At 32.0% G+C, this 21,212-nt stretch overlaps 2 protein-coding genes and 1 non-coding gene across 3 annotated transcripts; all 3 read left to right on the plus strand.

The window, feature by feature from the left end:
- Nucleotides 1-4,124: 4,124 nt before the first annotated feature.
- LOC130511027 (dehydration-responsive element-binding protein 1A-like) lies at nucleotides 4,125-5,071 on the plus strand. Its single transcript, XM_057007806.1, has one exon. The coding sequence runs from the start codon at nucleotides 4,276-4,278 to the stop codon at nucleotides 4,918-4,920; it is 645 nt and encodes a 214-aa protein (XP_056863786.1). The 5' UTR covers nucleotides 4,125-4,275; the 3' UTR covers nucleotides 4,921-5,071.
- Nucleotides 5,072-13,362: 8,291 nt separating this feature from the next.
- Nucleotides 13,363-13,436, plus strand: TRNAK-CUU (transfer RNA lysine (anticodon CUU)). The gene has a single exon. It is a non-coding gene; the product is annotated as a tRNA-Lys (tRNA).
- A 1,411-nt stretch (nucleotides 13,437-14,847) lies between these two features.
- On the plus strand, nucleotides 14,848-17,252 carry LOC108853082 (MADS-box protein AGL71-like). The gene is made up of 6 exons (XM_018626544.2): nucleotides 14,848-15,032; nucleotides 16,076-16,222; nucleotides 16,335-16,434; nucleotides 16,550-16,591; nucleotides 16,710-16,760; nucleotides 16,907-17,252. Exons 1-6 carry the CDS (start codon nucleotides 14,851-14,853, stop codon nucleotides 17,042-17,044), a joined length of 660 nt encoding a protein of 219 aa, XP_018482046.1. The 5' UTR covers nucleotides 14,848-14,850; the 3' UTR covers nucleotides 17,045-17,252.
- Nucleotides 17,253-21,212: the final 3,960 nt, after the last annotated feature.

Below are 21,212 nucleotides of genomic sequence, written 5' to 3' on the forward strand. Positions count from 1 at the left end.
TTTTAGTTTTTCTTTTTCTTTCTGAAAACGTTTTTAGTTAATTTTTTTAAAAATATATTAGTTTAATGTGTTTAGTTAGATTAGTCAAGAGTTATTTTGGGATTATGAAAAAAATTATACTAAAAAAATAACTAAATTATAGTTTTATATTATAAAGATAATAATGTTGAATTTTTGCTCTGTTTCGGTAATTTTTCCTTAAATTATTAGTAGAGATTAATTACAAAAACAGAAAAAATGGTGTCTAGTAACGTTGGCCTAACAGCGGAAGCACTGTCCCTACCTTTCTTTTTCTGGTCCCTCTCACTGTCGAGTTCCGTCAGTCTCAAGTTTACTTTCTCAAGATTCATTATTATTATTTTATTGTCATTTTTTTCACGTTATCACTCCTTTTCTTCACGTTATTACTTATTACTCCTTTTTTTTTTTTTTGAAGATTAAAACAATTGCGACGTTATTAATCCTTTTTCCCTCGTATTTTGTCTTTTTTCTATCTGACGATTGTCAGTATAGTAATTAAGGTAAGAGAATTGCTAAGTCGAGAGACATGTTTTGTTAGACTATCTGGGTGTTAATATATTTTATTCAACCGTTGGGTATATTGTATGAGGCAATTGAATTAATTAGCATATGTAATTAAATGGAGTTAAGTATGTTCAACTAGTTGGTTGCAAGACAATATATGTCCACCGACAAAATAAGTCATTTTTCTATAAAAAAAAATATTTTTTTCATTCAAACTAATAACCTCATCACAAATTAAATAGTTTATTTTCTTTTTTATACCAAATTATTATCGTAAATAAAAATATGTTTTTAATTTAGATATTAAAAATAATTATTTATTTTTTATTTTTTATGACTTTGATATTCGGATGCCTTCGAGAAATTCTCGACTAGCATCTAAAAATCGTCCATCGAAAATATGGATTTTATCCATCGGAAAGTCCGCCGAAAACATCCAAAGAAATCGATGATTACTCCATGTTAATTAAAGAAAACTGTGAAATATACAAAAGTGAATATGCGTTGAATGATTAATGTGGAAGAAAATAATGATAGGAAATACTAAGAGATAAAACGAGAGTGTTGAATCTTAAAACCATGCATTTTATCTTGAGAAGGAAGATTAAAAAAGAGGGAGGAAGAAGATTTGAAACAAAGATCTGAAACAAAAAAGTTTGAATTCATTTCTATTTCTTGTATAGAAAGCTTAGAAAAAGAACACACATAGTTGTAACAAGATTTTTTTTTTAATTAAATTTAACATTCAATTCAAAAAAAAAACCATGTATTGTACATATTCTAATGAATAATACTTAGCATTCCATTAGGATCTATCCAAGAGTTTAGTGTTCAGTGTTTTGAGTTTAGATTTAGGTATAAAAGGGTAGAGGATTGTAGACACCAATTTTATAAATAAAGCTTTTAATTATTTGTGTGGATGATGAAGAAGAAACCATGGATGGCGTTAAAAAAATTAGTCGACGTATTTTTCACCTTTTTTCCTTTTTTTTAATTTTATTTCATTTTTTTTACTAATCTTACATAGCACTTTGATTAGTGCTAACACTTTTGAGATGAATTTTAAAGTTTACCGCAGAAGGTGAATCCAAGTCTTATTCTAACTTTTTATGTTTAATTTTACAGTAAAATTGATTGTTCAGTTTCTTTTTGTTTTTTTTATTGGTCCGGTTCTTGTTTTCACTGTCCATGCTACTTAGGAAGATATTATTCTAAAGAGAGAAACTATCTTTTGGATCTATAGTAAGAATAGAAAATCTTGTACGTTTGATTCAACGTCCGGCTTTAAATACTCGCACCCACGTGATTTAGGTTTGAACCACAAGTTCTGTCATAGATATATTATTTTTGATTTCAGATATTTTATCGATATAACTTTGAAATTGAGGTGATGTTTAATTTGCTGTTGTATCGGTCTAATCCTTTGGCTCGGTGATGTTTAATTTGCTGTTGTATCGGTCTAATCCTTTGGCTCAGACGAAACTATGCATTTTTACATGCTTGCATTTTGATGGTGGTCAATTATTTTATCAATTCATCTTAGACTAGCTATATTATTATATTATACAACTTTAGTACTTTAAGAAGCAGATGCTGGAGATAAGAGAAACACAATCGAATGCTATATTTTTATGTAAACTCATAACTAATCATAATTATGTACTTACTAAATTGTTTTACCTACTCAAAATCACTATTAGATCAGTATCAATAGAATGAAACATAAGTGATTTTATATTGTATATAGAAAATAGAAAACAAAAAGAATTGGGAAAACTTCAAACGAGATATTTCATCTAATTATTTTTTTCATCGAGAAGACATTAAAAAAAAGAGATAGATAGTGTTCCAAAAAAAAAGAAAAAAGAGATAGATAGATAGATAGGTAGAAGAAAAATCTTCTGTCTTTTTCAATATGCAGTAGAATCACTTATTTTCTACTCTGTGAATGTGCGAGTGATTTGATCTTTTTAAAGTTGAAATTTAGTTAATCAATAAGTCATCTTAATGTTATATATAAGTGAATTTTTGTTGAATATTTTCTGGTGGAGCTGTTTTTATTCTCCTTTTTAATCTTCTATCACTTAGAACTAGAGCAACTTCAAAGCTGAGATATTTCACCTAGTTTTTTTTCCTTTGAAAAGACATAAAAGAAAGAGAGATAGAAATGTTCCGAAAAAATCAATGCAATTAAGGCTTTGATTGTAAATAATAGAGTAAAATGGTGGGATGAAAAATGTTGAAAGAGGAGGAAATTAAAAAGCGAAACTGGGAGTAAAACTTTTCTTCTCATTATTATTAGAGTAACATATTAGTTTATTTTTTCCACTTTGGCGTTAATAGGTGAAAAAATACTTTACACCTGATTGGTTAAAAATAAGAGTAACGGAGTGGAAAACAGTTTTACTCCAATTTATTATCGCCATATATACTTTTCAATCAAAGCCTAATCACTTGTCTTCTACTTTGTGAATGTGTGAATGATTTGATCATTTAATGTCAAACTTTAATTGAATCAATTGGCTATATATATTAATATTATATAAGTGAAAAGTCTTTTAAGTACTTTATGTTAATCTTATATCACATTATCACTCGAACTAGAAGTAATTACATTTGATTTGAAATAACGTCATTGAATTTATCTCAAATGGCTATTGTCTTGTGGGCTACTCTCGATCAATGCTATATGAATATGTTGAAAGTCTATTGCATGTGAGGAAAGAACAATAGCGCTTCCGCGCTATCACCGTGTATATATATTCTTCGACTGATTTTTGTTGTCGATGTGTTGTCACGTTTGTTTGGATTATCCTAATTGTTCTCTATATATAGATATTTGTTCTGCATTAGCCTAAGAACGATGTTGGTTAGATACAAAATTTTCTTTTAAATGATGCTTTGTAATAGCACTTTCATTTATTAGACCTATACAAGAAGTAAAGAAAAGAAAAGAGTCTGTAATCATAAACATTCCAACGAGAGTTATCATCATAACAAGTTGTTGGGCAAGTTTTTGGATACTCGAAACCATAATCGTTGGAATGTTAAACCTTATAGGAATAGTTGTGTCAAGGAAAACATATAGAGGATATTGAAATACCAATAAAAGGAAAAAATCATGGAGATTGTTGACTAAAAGAAAACACAGAGTAAGCACTTAAAATATCAAGGAAGAAAACAAAAAGAGAGCACTAAAATATCTGCTTTGCATATCGTTTGTGCCCATTATTTTCTAGATGGTTGACAAAAAAGGGTCCATCTTTGTTTAAAATATCGTTTTTTGGCCCATCTTTGTTTATTCATGGGAGTTAATAGTTACATACCGGTTGTCCTACACAATTCAAACACAGCCACACACTCGCACAGAGTTAAAAAGAAAAAAATAATACTATGGTACTTGAAAACGAGTGAAGAGTTAAAAGTCATTTCTTGTGGGGTCAATAGGACACTTGTAAAATTATTAGTGAATAAGAACAGCGCATACACAAGCCGTGGGATCGGTTAGCTGTGTCATGTCCACTTGTCATTCCAGGAACCAGAAACTCCGTGTTCCCCTCTAGTTCCAAAGGCCAATATAATTATATAAACACCAACTCTCACTCCCAACTTTGTATCGAACTACAAACTTTAGAATCCACCTGAGAGATAAATTAAACATTTATAAAAACATAGATCTTTGTAGTTACTTATTACTACACCTAAACCTTATCCAGGTTTAACTTTTTTTTTCATAAAGAGTTTTCAACAATGACCACATTTTCTACCTTTTCCGAAATGTTGGGCTCCGAGTACGAGTCTCCGGTTACATTAGGCGGAGAGTATTGTCCGAAGCTGGCCGCGAGCTGTCCGAAGAAACCAGCTGGTCGTAAGAAGTTTCGAGAGACGCGCCACCCAATATACAGAGGAGTTCGTCTGAGAAACTCAGGTAAGTGGGTGTGTGAAGTGAGGGAGCCAAACAAGAAATCTAGGATTTGGCTCGGTACTTTCCTAACCGCCGAGATCGCAGCGCGTGCCCACGACGTCGCCGCCATAGCCCTCCGCGGCAAATCCGCATGTCTCAATTTCGCTGACTCGGCTTGGCGGCTCCGTATCCCGGAGACAACATGCCCCAAGGATATACAGAAGGCGGCTGCTGAAGCCGCGGTGGCTTTTCAGGCTGAGATAAATGATACGACGACGGATCATGGCCTGGACTTGGAGGAGACGATCGTGGAGGCTATTTTTACGGAGGTAAACAACGATGAGTTTTATATGGACGAGGAGTCCATGTTCGGGATGCCGTCTTTGTTGGCTAGTATGGCGGAAGGGATGCTTTTGCCGCTGCCGTCCGTACAATCTGAACATAACTGTGACTTCGACGGAGATGCTGACGTGTCCCTTTGGAGTTATTAAGTACAAAGATTTTTAAATTCCTTTTTTGTATAATACTTCTTTGGATTCTCTGATTCTACCTTTTTATGGGAATCTTTTTTTTTGGTAATGTGGAAGCGAGTGTAAATGTTTGAGCAATTTGTGTTATCAAATGCTAGTATTTTTGTGTTCATCTTACTGGCCCTCCTATGCAACAAAGAAATTTCATTTTGAACCAACCACAAATATTGTAGTTGACAAGTTTCTGAGACATCTAAAAATGATAAAATTTTCGGGCTGCTTTGGTTCTGGCCATTGCAAATGTTTCATAGTTGGCAAGTATTGAACAGAAAAATGTCCAGGCAATTCAGTAGGTATGAAAAGTGTATAAATTTGGTTCTAGCCATTGCCAATGTTTCATAGTTGGCAAATATTAAATTGAAAAAGGTCCAGGCAATTCAGTAAATATGAAATGTATAGATCTTTTGTGAATACCAAGTCATGTTTATTATTGTATATATAGAGACTATAAGGAACACTACGGTATCTAATGAATAGTAAAAGTTTTGCATTATTATGAATAGCAGAAAATATAGGATTACCTCCTGGTAATCTAGAAATATCAAAAGTTAGGTATGCTGAAAAAAATGGACAAGACTTGGGTTCACCCCCTATGGTGAATTTTTAAATTCACCACATACCTAATAACCTATCAAAGTGCCAACTAGATTAATGATTAAAAAATATTAAATAATTTTTTCAAAAACCAAATAATTAAAAAAATAAATAGTGTCAATTTTAATAATGCTAATATCACTATCTAATCCATAAACTCAAACTCTATACCCTAAATCCAAACTCTAAGCCCTAAATTCTAAATTATAAACTCAAACTCTATACCCTAAACCCAAATCTTAAACCCTAAACCCAAACCATAAATCATAAACCCAAAAACCTAAACTTTAAACCCAAATCTATACCCCAAACCCAAATCCTAGACTCTAAACCCAAAAGGTAAATACAAAACCCAAACCCTATACTCTAAATATTTGGATTAATATTGATGTTGTTCTTTTGAAATTTAAGGTTAAAAATTAAAGTTTTGATTTAGAATACATGGTTTGGGTTACGGTTTAGGGTTTGGGTTTAGGGTATACGGTTTGGGTTTAGGGTTTATGGTTTGGGTTTAGAGACTAGGTTTTGGGTTTAGGGTTTAGGGTCTAGGGTTTGAGTTTAGGGTATAGTTTTGGATTTAGAGTATAGATTTTTTGGTTAATGATTTATGGTTTGGGTTTAGGGTTTAAGATTTGGGTTTAGGGTATAGAATTTGGATTTATAATTTAAAATTTAGGGTTTAGAATTTGGATTTAGAGTATAGAGTTTGAGTTTAGGGATTAAATAGTGACATTAGCATTATTAAATATGACATTATTTAAATTTTAAATTATTTAATCATTAATTTAGTTAGCACTTTGATTGGTTATTAGGGAGGTGGTGAATTTAAAGGTTCACCATAGGGGGTGAACCCAAGTCTTGTCCGAAAAAAATATCAAAACGTACTTGTTGTTTTGTGTGTATGTGAGTAGGACAAGTATAAGCACACTATATAAACAAGTTTCAGAACTGTTTGTATGTAGCAAAGGTATTAGGCGGTTAAATAAAAAAATTATTTCAGATTTAGATAGAAAACGATCTGAGGTACTTGGGTAATCGTAAAAGTTTCGGATGCTTCGTAAAATAGAAAAAAAATATCTGAGGCCCTTTGGTAAATAATACAAATTCTGGGTACATTTTCTAATAGCAGAAGTTGCTATATTTTGACTTTTTTTCTTTTCTTTCGGGTAGCAAAATATCTTTGAGCACTTCCGTGAGTGGTAAACGTCTTGATGGCAACAAAAGACTAGAGTCGATGCATGCTACTACTTATATCGTTCGATTTTAATAAAGAGACAATTAACCCAATATACATGAACCAGATAAACAAAACGCGGATTCACACATCCCATCAAATCCATAACCCAAAACTTTTCTTTAAAGGAAAATAAAAACTCTAAGACATCGTCATGAACCAACCACTCATGTATTTGGTGAGACTTCAGATTCTACGACAAGAATCTGATAGTAAGAGAATTTTATAGTTCAGAAATTTATAATCTGATAGTCCACCTTGTTGGCTACTCATGTTCATCGAGAAGTTTCTGAGACACCTAAAAATAATAAAAGTTCAAAAGCTATGGATATTATTTTTTATTTTTTGAACTTAGCTATGAATATTATTATTATTAACAGCAGAAATACAAGAATTTCTGTGAACAGATAAAAGATTTAGGCTCCGAATGGTAACATCGGTTTAAGCAGTGCGGAATAAGCAAATTGAATATTACAGTACGATTTAACTGTAATTTGTATAGAGAAACATTAACTGCGAAACAACTGTAATTTATTTAAAATAAATGGTTTAAACATTTTCGCCTACTTCTCTATCCTCTCAATCTCATGAATTTATATTGGGGTAAAAGGTCTACGGTAATCTTCTTCATGCTAAAAATTAAAGCCAGAATCCATTTTTCTAGTTGAAACCTAAACAAACCACGGGTGATTTATGTAAGACGTTGATTTATTACCATATTATGCTTTGCTCGATACAGAGATAGGAACTCTGAACCTGCAGAGACGAGATCTCTGCTCTTGGAACCTTTGCTTGAACTCTCCTCCCTCTTCTGTTCGCATAAGAATTCTTCGGCAGGACTGTGCAACGAATCATTAGCTTGGTCAGCTTTTACCTAGCCAACGAATAGTGACATTTATATTCAACTCCGAAATACATATAATATATTTATATTTTACAAAGTACAAATCAGTGATACTAATATAATGTTCTAAATATAAATAGTTTTAGCTGCTTTTTGTAAATAACAAAAGAAATAGGAATTTAAATAAATAAAAAGTTCAAATACTTCTGCAAATAGCAGAATACGCTCTGATGTACTTTGGTAATAGAAAAAGATTCTGGGACTTCATAGCACAGCCAATCTCTGAGACCCCTTGGTGAAATAATAAAAAATTGGGACATTTTCAAATAGCAAAACTTGCAGATATTTTGTTTGTTTTTTTAGATATTTTGTTTTTGAATAGCAAAAGATCTCGTTGCATTTAATTCCGTGAGGGATAAAAGTTTTAATAACCAGATAAACAAAACGTGGGTTCACATCTCACATCAAATCAATAACCCAAACCTTTATTTGGAGTAATTACAAAACAAGTTTTTTTTTAAGATTAACAAAACAAGTTATCAGGAAAATAAAAACTTCATACGTCATGAAATCAATTGCTCAGATATATTTTTAAGATTCTATGAGAAGTACTTTCTCCTAATTAAGAAAACAAAATAAATAAATTAGATTAGTGATTGAATTCTATTAGGGTGACAAGCTTTATGTACTTTTATACATGGGAGATCACTAGTTCAGTACAAATGCAAATTGTACATATTTTATCATCTTTTGAATAAAAAGTCAGCTTTATCACTTCTTTGCATATAGAGAATGTAATTTTTGCCTTTACATGTTCTGACTTTCATAGCCACTCTTGAATTCTTCTTGCAGTCGGTTGCCAGAAGAAGATCCACCATTCTTTTATTTTTAGCTCCTTGGTACCTCCGTTTGAGCAAGACTTCTTTCTCTGATCTTTATCAGATGCTTTTGTTGCAGCCAAATCTTCATATTATTTTGGAGCCGTGCTCATCGGGGAAGTTGCACTCCCCAAAACATTTAAAATATAGTATCTTGGAAAAGTTTGAGATGATCTTCTCTCAAAAAAAAAAAAAGTTTGAGATGATCCTCACACCTTTATATTGACATTCGACGTCACTAGAAGTTCCCAAAGTAGAGTATAAAACCGAAACAACTTTTTTTAGCAAACCGCAAATTTAATAGAAACCCAAACGGTTATTCCGAAACAAGAAAGATGGGTCCTACAATGGAGCTCGTGGGCCCGTCAAAATATCCCAAACCGTGGATCAACAGCGTAAAACGTTATCCCTACCACTGGTCCCCTACGTGGTTCCATTGTCAGGTACTCAAGTTCCGTACAATATATAACATGTGTCACGTCACTTTCAATCTTTACTTTCCTCTAAAAACATATTATTTGTGTAATTTATTCTCATCACCACTAGTTTCCCCCTTCTATTTGTGTCGTCTTATTTTTCTCCGAAGCGGTCACAATAGTAACGTGAGAGAGCTGAGACTGACTCGCAACGAGAGAGAAGTTTTTTTTGCCAGCGAAATTTAAAATAGTAATCATGTGGATTTCATTTTTTTTAAATCCTCCCGGCCCGACTATCAAAATTCCACACTCGACCCTTCAACTTTTACTATCATTACTATTTACCAAACTCTACAATTTTTATAAGATCGACAAAATCCATTTCATTATGAATCAATTCAACAGTTTCAATAAAATCTGTTAAATTCTGGTTCTCTCCATTGTCACAATATCTCTTGTCTCCAGTGTCAAGAGTTGCTTTTGTTATACCATACTAGAGATTTTACAGCGCTACGCGCGGTTTATTTGTCTATAAAATTTATATAATTTTAATGTTAAATATAACTTAAACCTTAAAGTATAAAATAAATTAAGTTTTTGTGTCTATATTCTATCATTTTTTGTTTTGAAAGTTTATAATTTTTTTGTTTCAAATAAATTTCTATTTGGATATTTATTTTATATGCAAACATATTAAAAGTTTCTATTAATCTTTTAGTATTCATGTTTAAATCTTTATTAAAATTTCAAATACTCTATATTTAATAAAATATTAATGTTCTATTATCTTATGTATTTCATATAGTTGTTTATACATCATCTGATTGATTTTTAAAATTATTATTTGAAGAATAAGTAAATAAACTTTATTTCATAAATGTGTGGTAATTTTGAATATTTAAATCTGTAAATTTGATGACCGATAAAAATGATTCAGTAATTTTAAAATTTGAAACTATAATTTATTTGATGTTAAAAATGTTTGATTTTTATTACTTTAACTGCAACCAATTAAATTGACGGATAGAATCCAAAAGGTAGACTTCACATTTTATGGATCATTTTAACTTTATTAAGAAGGAAACGTTATGTAAAAGTAGACGATAAGTCAAAACATATATTTTACCGTGTGTTTTATTTTTATTTTGTAAATTTTTTTGTATAAAGATAAAATGACATGGAATTTTAAAATAGTTTTGATTCTGATTGATTTTTAAAATTATTATTTGAAGAATAAGTAAATAAACTATTTCATAAAAATATATAATTTCTAAATGTGTGGTCATTTTGAATATTTAAATCTGTAAATTTGATGACCTATAATAATTATTCAGTAATTTTAAAATTTGAAGCTATAATTATTTTGATGTTAAAAATGTTTAATTTTATTATTTTAACTGCAAATAATCAAATAGACGGATGGAATCCAAAAGGTAGACTTCACATTTTATGGATCATTTTAGCTTTATTAAGAAGGAAACGTTACGTAAAAGTAGATGATGAGTCAAAACATATATTTTCGGTTAATACCGTGAGTTTTTTTTTGTAAAAACTTTTGTATAAAGATAAAATGACATGGAAGTTTAAAATAGTTTGATATATATATATATATAGATTATCTATAAAGATTATCTGTTGTGTGGATTTGTAAGAAACATCATAATATTTGTACTATTATTTAATTTTTTTTCAGGATTCTTATGTTTTAATTAACCAACAATATTTGTACTATTAATTTATTTGTTTTTTTAGGGTGCATAGTTTTTAAACCAATCGAATCATATAATAAGGCTTCTGTTGTTGTTAAAAAAATGAGGTCATAAAACTCAGATCCAGACGATGCGGGGACTTGCACAGTGTTGTCTAACAAATATGCAAACTCTCAGAAGTGGGATAGTGTTGTAGAAATGAGGGAACGAATGAGAGAGAGGAATTAAGAAAGAACTTCGATGTAGCTGGTTAATGAGAATCATATTCATTGATTTGCTTTATAGGTTTTTGGAACTTCTTAATCGATTATCAGAGTAACCATTAAGAAAATAGCATTTTTTATACTTAATGAAAATGTTGTCTGTTTTGACAAAAATGAACCGCTTCTCAAATACTATATTAAATACCTTAAAACTAAGCTGCAATCTAAAAAACTGTTAATCACGACCACCATTTGTCAAGATGTGCATATAGCTTTGACTCTAAATATGGAAAAGCATTCATAAAACAGAGTAACATCAAGAGATAAAATATGACAGATTAAGATGTGATAAACTTGCAGTAGCTGAGGAATGATACCAGTCGCCAAGGTTAAGATGTGCAGAAAGAGAGCCTCCAAAAACGCAGTGGTGAGACATTTGTCTCTGAATCAGTTCTCACATTGGCTGTACGAAATAACTGAGGAGAATGCATCAGATGTTAATACTTATGATAAATTGCTTCTACCCATTATTGGTATGCTTTGTTAAAAATATCAGAAGTTGCTCTAATAAGAACATCCATGTCTCAGTAACTGAGGCTAAACATTCAAGAGTAAAGAATATTGTGCATTACACCATAAGCGGGTTTTCAATAAAGAGAACGTAGTCTATATATTCATCTATATAAACGTTCGAGAACAAACCTGTGTATATTTGGTGGACTTTTTGATGACAGTCAGTAGTTAGTTGGGTTAGAGAATGGTAAGAAATGGACTGGTCTCCCAAGCTGTTTCCTGAAACGAAAGCAGAGAAAGTTTAGGATAATATATATTGTTGTTTCGTTTGAACTATCATAATAAGAGGAGGGCTGTAAGTGTCTTACTTGTCCTGAGATTACTATCTCTGTATAAACAATGTTAGTAGCACCTTACTTTCTTGTTGTGCCTTCCGTATCATCAAGTGAGAGAGCAACATACAACTGGCCGTGACTGAAAATTGTTCTTGGGATAGGACAATAAAAGAGGTCTAAAGCATCCATAAGAGTAACTTATGCTTAATCTAGAAAGTGTCACAGACGCAAGAATGGCTGAGATTGACACTTACATTGGTAAGTTCGAAATATGGCCTAAGAGCCTTCTCCATTTCTTTGTGAGTGAAGATGGATCGCTATGGAATTTCACCCAAGAGGAGTCGAATAGCCCACTTGTCGCATTGGACTGTGAAGCCTAGAGCAGCGACATATGCTTTTCTAGCCGCCTGGAGGAGGTTCTCTTTTGCATCAGTTTACTCAAGTTGGATCGTTCGGATTTTACCAAGATAAACAAATTGCAACAACTGTAAGAACTGTAAGAACATATTCTGTGAGATGTGTATATATATGAACACTATATTACATCTGTAGATATGGAAATAAATGGTTATGTGAAGATACAATGTAGACAATCATGAGTTTTAGCTGCAACACAGGCTAAAAGTGAAACAAATCACTAATGCCATAAGCACTGCAATATCTAAAACACATATATTGCAAACCTACTTTACCTCTTCTTCTTAACTTTTTTCAAACCTTTTTTCAAAATTGGCTCTAAGAACTCAGCAAGGACTCCTAGAGAAACAGAAAGGAAGTTATTTGATGGTACAAAAAAAAAGCAAAAACGAAATGGTTCCTCTATCAACTGAAAACCATGTTACCTAGTGTTTTCTCAGAGGACATGCCTTACAACAATCGGATCTGAGATAACAACAAAAGCTTTTCGGCACGGCTGAGGAGACACCGGATTGGCCGGTACGTTTGATCGGCTCGGCGGAGGAGATCCCATCCTTTCCGTTTGATTTTTTCGAGTTAAGATCGCTGGACTCGGTGGATTTGCCTTCGGAATTCATCACGATATGCGTTTGAGAGAGTCTAGAAACTTTTGATCCGAAATCTGAGAAAAAGAGAATTATAAAGAAATATAGAAGAATAAAGGCTAAATGAATTCATTATTGTTTGATTTCGGATGATTGATTGTAGAAGAAGTGGAGTAGTGTGTCGATTGATCGACTACACTTAGAAAAGAGGAACTGGCGTAGAGAAAAATGAAAGTGATTCTAGAATCGATCATCCATCTTAGGGTTTCTGAAGAAATGGGCATCTAAGCCACAAACAAACCAATACAATTTTACGGATCAAAAAATATTAGAAGTCCACAATTTCGCAGATGTTCTGTGACGTGTCAAAAAGAAACCATTTCATTGGACAATTTTTTTGTTCTACGTGGACAGACTCACAAGACTCCATATTCCCTTTTTATTACTTGTTAGATGATATGACTGTTATTGGCATTCTGAAATGTTAATATATGTTTATTTATACAAGTGTTACTTTAAAAGTTGTCTATAAATGTTTTTCAAAGATTTTTTGGGTGGTTTGAAGAAGATAACTAGCGCATTAAGGGGTGAAGTAAAGAAGCTGCACGGCGAAGTGAGCATGAATGAACATAGGAAGTATTGTATTATGTTATGACTGAGAATCGTAATTCAAAAAGCCCGTCTAGCTCAGTTGGTAGAGCGCAAGGCTCTTAACCTTGTGGTCGTGGGTTCAAGCCCCCACGGTGGGCGTATTATTTTCATTTTTTTGTAATCTAGGATTTAATAATGGGCTTACTGTTGCTGGGCTTAGTCCCTTTTCTCACATCGGGCTTTTTAACTAAACACAGTCTCACTTGACTCTACAAAGTTAGTCTTATTCCGCATGATGAACATCAAACTGAGCATAACTTGACGAGGTATATGGACAATAGCAGAGAAGTTTAAAGAGCATCTGAAGTGGTAGTATACAAGATGGAAAAAGCCAACACAGTACTGGTACAAACTTTTTGAATATTCTACACAATTGTTTTTACAATATGCTATTTTATGTATTTTGTCCTCAAAAAAATAGAACTGTTTTTTTTTCAATATCAGCAACAGTTGATTAAATAATCCAATTTTATAAACAGCGTAAGAAACAGTAAAAAGGAATTTTTATGGTGAAATATACTCCCTCTGTTTCTGAATAATTGTCATTTTAGAGTTGTGCACACGGATTAAGAAATCATTAAATTTTGCATATTTTCTATACAAAAACATCATTACCCATACATCTCAACCAATAGAAAAATAAAATGCAGAATAAAATTAATAAATTTTGTATTGAAATGCGAAAACGATACTTATTTTGCAACGGAAAAAAATCTCTACAACAACACTTAATATGAAACGGAGGGAGTAGTTCTCTTTGTATATTGAGATTTACCCTTGCAAAAAAAAACTTATTGGTATTTATCAATCAGAAGCTTCAGAATTACTTATACCTTTTTTTTCTTTTGCCTCTGTACCGTGGGGATAATCGAAGGAGCATCGGATCAACATTAGAAAAAAGTTTTTTTATTTATTTTAATCTGAGAGTTATTGCATCATATGAGCTAAAATCACGACTAGTTGACTTAGGGTTTGTGCCTCTTGCATAAAGAGTACTAAGGAGAGTTTGACGTAAGGGAGATTAAAGATCATCGAGGGATCTAGTTTACGACTCTTTCATCCTTTTCTCTTTTCACCAATCTTATTGTTCTTTCCCCTTATACATTTGATTTCTTTTTCTTGTATATAATTATTCCTTTGTTCATATCACAGATTTTCTTGGTTAGCTTGTTTAATTAGATCTCGACAGGTTTCTGTTCTTTAAAGGGAATCTTGTCAAATTTATAGAAAAGGGTTTTTGTGAGGTTTCTTGATTTTCTCAGATTTTCCAGCATTTTTGGAGTTTATTTCACCTTTGACTTGGTTCTCAGCTGATCTTCTCTTTTAGATCTCCTTCCTATTCTCAAGAAATCATTTCTTGATTTTGAATTCAGATCCAAGTGAGTCCATCTTCTTTCTGAAAGAAACTTATTCTTTTTTTTTTTTTGACTGAAAGAAACTTATTCTTCACTTTCTAAAAAAAATATGTTCATTAGATTTAGGGTTTTACGGATTAATTAATCTTGGCAGGAAGATGGTGAGAGGAAAGATCGAGATCAAAAGGATCGAGAACGTGACAAGCAGACAAGTCACATTCTCCAAGCGTAGGAAAGGTCTCTTGAAGAAGGCTCACGAGCTTTTAGTTCTATGCGATGCTCAAGTCGCGGCCATTGTCTTTTCACAGAAAGGAAGATTATATGAATTCGCTAGCTCCGAGTAAGTATCTATCCTTTATTCAACCGTTAATCCAATAATCATCGTTTATGATGTTTAGCTTTTGCCTACTTCGGTGTATATTGTGTCTTTCTGTAGTCAGTAATGGTATTTCTCTATGTTCTTTTTCTTTAGTCATAAGTATTTCTTTTTGAAGTACCATGGATTAATCTTGTTTAATGAATTAACACCTAATAAAATTAATTGATTACCTTACATCAAGTTTTTCTTCAAGCACGAGCAAGTGATTTAGGGTTTTCCCAAAAAGGCGTTCTTGAATTTTGAACCTAGTATACCTTGGAACTTCTGCTGAAACCACTTGACACATTGTAATTATAAAAGAATCTCAGTGATAACTGGTCATGCCATAGAAAGATATGCATTAAAGTACAATTCTGCCGTTTTAAGAATAGGAAACGACTATGTATGAGACAATATCGTGTGCTTTGTGCCATAGTCTCAAACTTTAGTCATATAGGTATAGTTTTAAGGACTCTTGAGTGTGTTGATCTTTTAGAGGTAAATGAATTTCTTACACTAAATCCAAACTAACTGAAAGATCTTAAATTGCGATATGATGCCCCAGCGACCTAGTGTACAACAATGATTATCAAACCAGAACATTGATCATTAACTATGCCAAACCATGTAGTATATTATTGTAGCCTTTTGGTTAACTCTACTACTACTAATGATCTTCGTCCCCTCTATTAGCAATTGCCAATAACGACATTTGAGGTAGCTTAGATAAGCAACCGAAAATTTTGTAATAAATGTTCGTTTCGTTTTTAGTTTCGAGTTTACTAATTGATTTGACCATTTAAAGGAAAAGAAAAATGTTAGAACAAATATGTCTCCAAAACGTGTATATATTTAATTTAATTGGACAGATGACTTGAGACATGACGAACATTCACATTGGAACATGTCTCTTAACACATGAATTTTGCATGTGTAAATTTTCTTGTCGATCATGATAATGTTTTCGGGATTAATTATATATGCTAATAAATAATAGCGAAGAGGTTCTTGCAAAATCTATATAGCATGCAGAAGATGATGGAGAGATGTGAGATACATAGGAGAGAGTATTTTGGGGCAGAGAGACTAAAAAAACAGCAAGTTGTGCAGGAGCTCAAGAACGAAATGGCGAAAACGTTAGACCAGATTGAGCTTCTTCAACTACATTGCCGGTAAGTTTCTGATCTTTAAATATATAATGTATTACATATGTATTATTCGTTTTTTTTGGTAAAATTACATATGCAATATGTGATTGTATACTCACTCCGATAACATCTTAAGGAAACTGATGGGGCAAGATTTGGATTCGTGTTCAGTGGAGGAACTCAAGGAGATAACTATCAAACTTGAGAAAAGCCTTACTATCGTAAGATCAAGAAAGGTATGACTCTCAGGATTACAATTTTTTATACATCTTGTCAATAATGTGTTAAACAAAAATGTGAGACGTTGAAATTGAAATCATGAGCTTATTCTGGATTCTATGATTTTAGCAGGCTAAGTTAAATGAAGATACAGTAAAGAAACTAAAAGCAGAGGTATTGTTACTAATTGGTTCAATTGTATCTTAATCAACTGGTTCTTGTTTTCATTTTTATCCAGACATGTTTCTTTCTAGTTCTTCTTGTGAATAAATTGGCTACTTTACTCAATTAGATTTCAGGAGAGAAAGAGGTCTTGAACGAGACAAGTAGTCTACGACAAATGGTAAACACAAACATACACAAAATCCAAGGATACGCATTGCTTCATTAATGCACAAGCATAAACTTTAGATTCGGACCTTACTTTTCCTCTCTTAAATATTGAATTTCCTCTTCCATGGAATTTAGGAACATATGTTATCATTTCAGTTTGAAGAGCCGACCTTGTGGATGCACTCTAGGAGCCTAGAGAATGAAAAGAGTGGACCATCATGTGGTTATGGAAACATGAACATATTGGATGTAGAAACTGAGTTGTCCATAGGATTGCCTAAAAGTCGTGAGTGAGAGTGAGAAGAGTGCACCTTTTGGAAAGTCTAGTGTAATGATCTATTCGTGTCTTAATCAACTTGTTCTTGTTTTCATATTATCCGGACATGTATATTTCAAATTCTGGATGTTGAATCGATTCCGTGTGCATAAATTCAAGAATAAGTTAGTGTATAAGTTCTCTACTATATTTCGTTCTTTCTTTTTATCCTTTGTTTTTCTTACTTGGCGGAAAATTTGAATCTTTTGTTATATTATAAAGTTATATTATTTTGCGTTGATTTTTAATATTAGTAATGATATCAATAGCTGTAGAAAAACAGATAACAATGCTTTTGTGCGGCAGTCCTGCACTTTCTTTTAGATTTTTTAACTTTACAAATTCAAAGAAGTTAAGGTAGTAACCTTTGTTTCATGGGAACAGTAATAGCCCAATAGGTAGTTGCAAACATGGCCACATGTTCCAAACGTTTTTGTATGCGTAAAAGAATCGCAGAGCTTTTGATCAAAAAAAAAAAAAGAATCGCAGAGCTTCAGTGTCTTTGAATTTACTAGGACTTGTCAATGTTTAGTTGTTTACTATTCTTGCTCAAGAGTCCAGTCTCAACTTCTCTTTTTTTTGTTCATTGGCTCAACTTTGCTCTTAGCTATGTCTTTTTACTATTGTATTTTTATTTTATACATACTTTTTCATTATAATCACAAAATTTCATGCCAAATCTCATACTAATCTCCGTAATCTAATGAAGTATGGAACAATGGTCTAGGTAGACTCATACATTAACTCGATATCAATTTAGGTAACCATCACTTGGTTACATTATAATTTGAAAAAGTCTTTGCATACACTTCATATTAAAATACTACCATATTGAGACGCTAATATAGATAGATTAAGTATGAGATTAGTTGATATAAATGAGTCTGCCTTAGCTTTTGTGGTGACTAAAAGATTTTTCTCATGCTCTCGTTTGTCGTTCTAATAATATTTTATGGCATAAACCCATACTTAAACAGCGAGGACCTCCTTTCAGCCTCATTAATTGAGGATGGAGTAATGTCCTTTTCTAAGAAAAGAAAAACAGATCTATTTGAAAACATATATGACCCCCAGTTTCTAGTGTGATTAGGTAAGAGACCAATCTTTCTTTTCTCCACCTAATAATGCCAGAGACAAGAAATGAAAAGTATGAACAAGCTATAGTGGATCAATAAGAGGATTTTAATTGGAACTACTATTTGCGACAAAAATACATGTCTAATCGTGTCCTTTATAGTTCAGGCATTGTTGGCCTGTTGGGTCCTTCAGTATCCTACTCATCTCTTTCTCTCCCTCTATCTCCCGTAGCAATTAAGGAGATAACACTTAGCACATTAAACACACAGACACACAAACATTTGGTCGTCCCCACCTTTGTAGCAGCCCTTCTTTTAGTTGTTAGTACTTCTTTGCCCCGGTTTAGCTCAAATGTATTAGAAACTATATAGTAAAAGATGGCTCTATAGTTTATCAAAGGGAAATGGGAAATGGACCCTAGCATTTGAACCTTGAGCCGATCAGATCGACCATGCTCTTCTCTCTTCTCTAATTCATCAGTTTCTTCTCTTGCAAACCCATGAGCGGGCTCCTTCGCTTAGCCATGACGATCCAAACTCAGATAATTAAACTAGAATTACTTGTAATCAAAGAATAAATTTACTGTGTAGAAGCTAAAAAGGAAATGAGTCTTTGTTTAATCATCTTAACCTACTTTTGCTTATCTCTCCTTCGCTATATCCGCATTTTTTTTTCTTTTAAGTCATTAAGTTACTTGTCTCGTGTGATAATAGTAGGAAATATTGTAGGAAATGACAGATTATCGTGTCTTAAAAAAGAGGACAAGCTTTAGTTTAGAGCTTTGACTCGTTAAACTGTAGGGTCAATTTAGGTGGATGACAAATTGACAATTATACAAAACCAAAATCAAGTTAAACGACATCACAATAAAACAAAATTTTAAACATAAGATATCGAACTCTAACCTTCAATTAATAAGTAAGACTCTCGCAAAAATTATATATATGGCAGTGAAAAAGCATTTCTTATAACAGTTAAGTACGTAAAATCCTTTAAGTTCATCCGGGAAAGCAAAAAAAAAAGCACTTATTCTTTTTGCACTGTTGTTCCAAAAAAAAAAGACACTCAATGGAAGTTTTTTGTTTGGTTCGTTGCAAGGAATGTAAAGTAGTTGGCCTCCTTATCTTTGACTTTGAGTCCCCATTTTGTTACTTTTCCATCGTTTCTTTTACCCATTGCTTTTTCCATTTAGGCATTTATATTGTCACAACTTGTAAAAAAGAAAGTTGGGTTCTAATTATAGAATATATGCATGGCCAATCCCCCACAAAAGATAGAAACAGTGATTTAACATGTAGCGAATAGCTTTTTGCATTTCGTGACAAAAAAAAAAGAAGCTTTTTGCACTACATTTCTACAGCCAAGCAGACGCAAAATAACAATGTGGAACAAGCACTTCTCATATACAGCTAAAGAACCTTGGGAAGCTCATTTGTTCTAACAACTTTTTTTTTTTTTTGAACAATTTGTCTCTGCCAACTATAAAAACAAACCCCCACCTAAAGGATCCACAGGGTTTTGTACTTTTATAAGTATTATCGTATTTTATATTCATCACTCCAGTTCCCGATATACAGACTACACAATCTTGTATTTGTCTGAAAAATACTAGGGGGTCTAAATTATAATCAAGTCACTTTGATCTACCATGAGTTATACAACTTATACAGTTATACATATATTCAAGAGATCCGTTTAGCCTTATAAGTCGTTTCAAATGAATGTACAAAATTGAAGATAAGTTTTATTTTACATACAAATATTATTTATCAAAAACTCTTTTTTTTTAGCAACTCAAAAACTTACTCTAACTAATAAAAGAAACCGTACAAGACGTTCCATTTGGCATGGTTGGTTCGGTTAGACATGTCCAGTTTAAAACCATGCCTATAATCCAGTATCCACGTTCATCGATTAATAGTCTTTACAAAATTTGTTTTTATGCATAGATATTAGAAGTATGGTTGGAAATAACTCGCATCCAAAGTTGGAATGTTACTATTTTATTTTTGTGACAATTCCATTGGCCCAATAGTTTTGTCCAATATATTTGAGATGGAGCTCATTTTTTACCGTGAATATTGATAATATATTTAGACCATTTTTGATGTATTTTGTTATTTTATTTTTCAAATAAAAAATTTATAATAGAAAAAAAGTTCACTCCAATATATTCTTACAAAATGACAATTTTTAATTGTAGAATAAAACAGAGAATTGATATTTTCTCTTTTATCTATAGAAAAAAAGTCTATATTTCGAAAAAACTAAACGTGAGTCGAAACAGATTTGTCTCAAAATACTATTATAAAAGTAAATATAAGTGTGTTACTTGTCGAGTTCTCTATTAAACTGTGTTCCAAAGTGTAGCAAAATTCAATTCGCTCAATAAAATAAATTATGTTGGAGTAGATAAACAATTTAAGACGATAACACATAAATATATATTTTTTAAAAGTTTTGTTTTCAAAATACCCATTCTAGCCGTAGTCTTTACTTCCAAAGAAACTTATTATTATAACGACAATTCACCCATATGGTGAACTTTTAAATTTATCACCTCTTTAATAACCAACCAAATTACCAACTAAATTAATGACTAAAAAATATTAAATATTTTTTTCAAAAACCAAAATAATTAAAAAATAAATAGTATCAATTTTAATAATGCTAATGTCACTATCTAATCTATAAATTCAAACTCTATACCCTAAATCCAAATTCTAAACCCTAAATTCTAAATTATAAATCCAAATTTTATACCCTAAACCCAAATCTTAAACTCTAAACCCAAACCATAAATCATAAACCCAAAAACCTGAACTCTAAATCCAAACCTATACCCTAGACTCTAAACCCAAAACGTAAATACAAAACCCAAAGCCTATACCTTAAATATTTAGATTAATATTGATGTTATTCTTTTGATATTTAAGGTTAAGAATTAAAGTTTGGATTTAGAGTTCATGGTTTGGGTTACGGTCTAGGGTTTGGGTTTAGGGTCTACGGTTTGGGTTTAAGGTTTATGGTTTGGGTTTAGAGTCTAAAATTTGGGTTTAGGGTCTAGGG

This window comes from Raphanus sativus, chromosome 4 (assembly GCF_000801105.2).
Source record: "Raphanus sativus cultivar WK10039 chromosome 4, ASM80110v3, whole genome shotgun sequence".
NCBI classification, from domain to species: Eukaryota; Viridiplantae; Streptophyta; class Magnoliopsida; order Brassicales; family Brassicaceae; genus Raphanus; species Raphanus sativus.

What these genes read in the sequence shown, in the direction of transcription:
- LOC130511027 (XM_057007806.1), top strand. Translation starts at nt 4,276, where the DNA reads ATGACCACATTTTCTACCTTTTCCGAAATGTTGGGCTCCGAGTACGAG.
- LOC108853082 (XM_018626544.2), top strand. Translation starts at nt 14,851, where the DNA reads ATGGTGAGAGGAAAGATCGAGATCAAAAGGATCGAGAACGTGACAAGC. An exon ending in TAAAGAAACTAAAAGCAGAG is followed by an intron (nt 16,592 to 16,709) that starts GTATTGTTACTA and finishes TTACTCAATTAG; the next exon opens with ATTTCAGGAGAGAAAGAGGT. An exon ending in CAAGTAGTCTACGACAAATG is followed by an intron (nt 16,761 to 16,906) that starts GTAAACACAAAC and finishes TTATCATTTCAG; the next exon opens with TTTGAAGAGCCGACCTTGTG.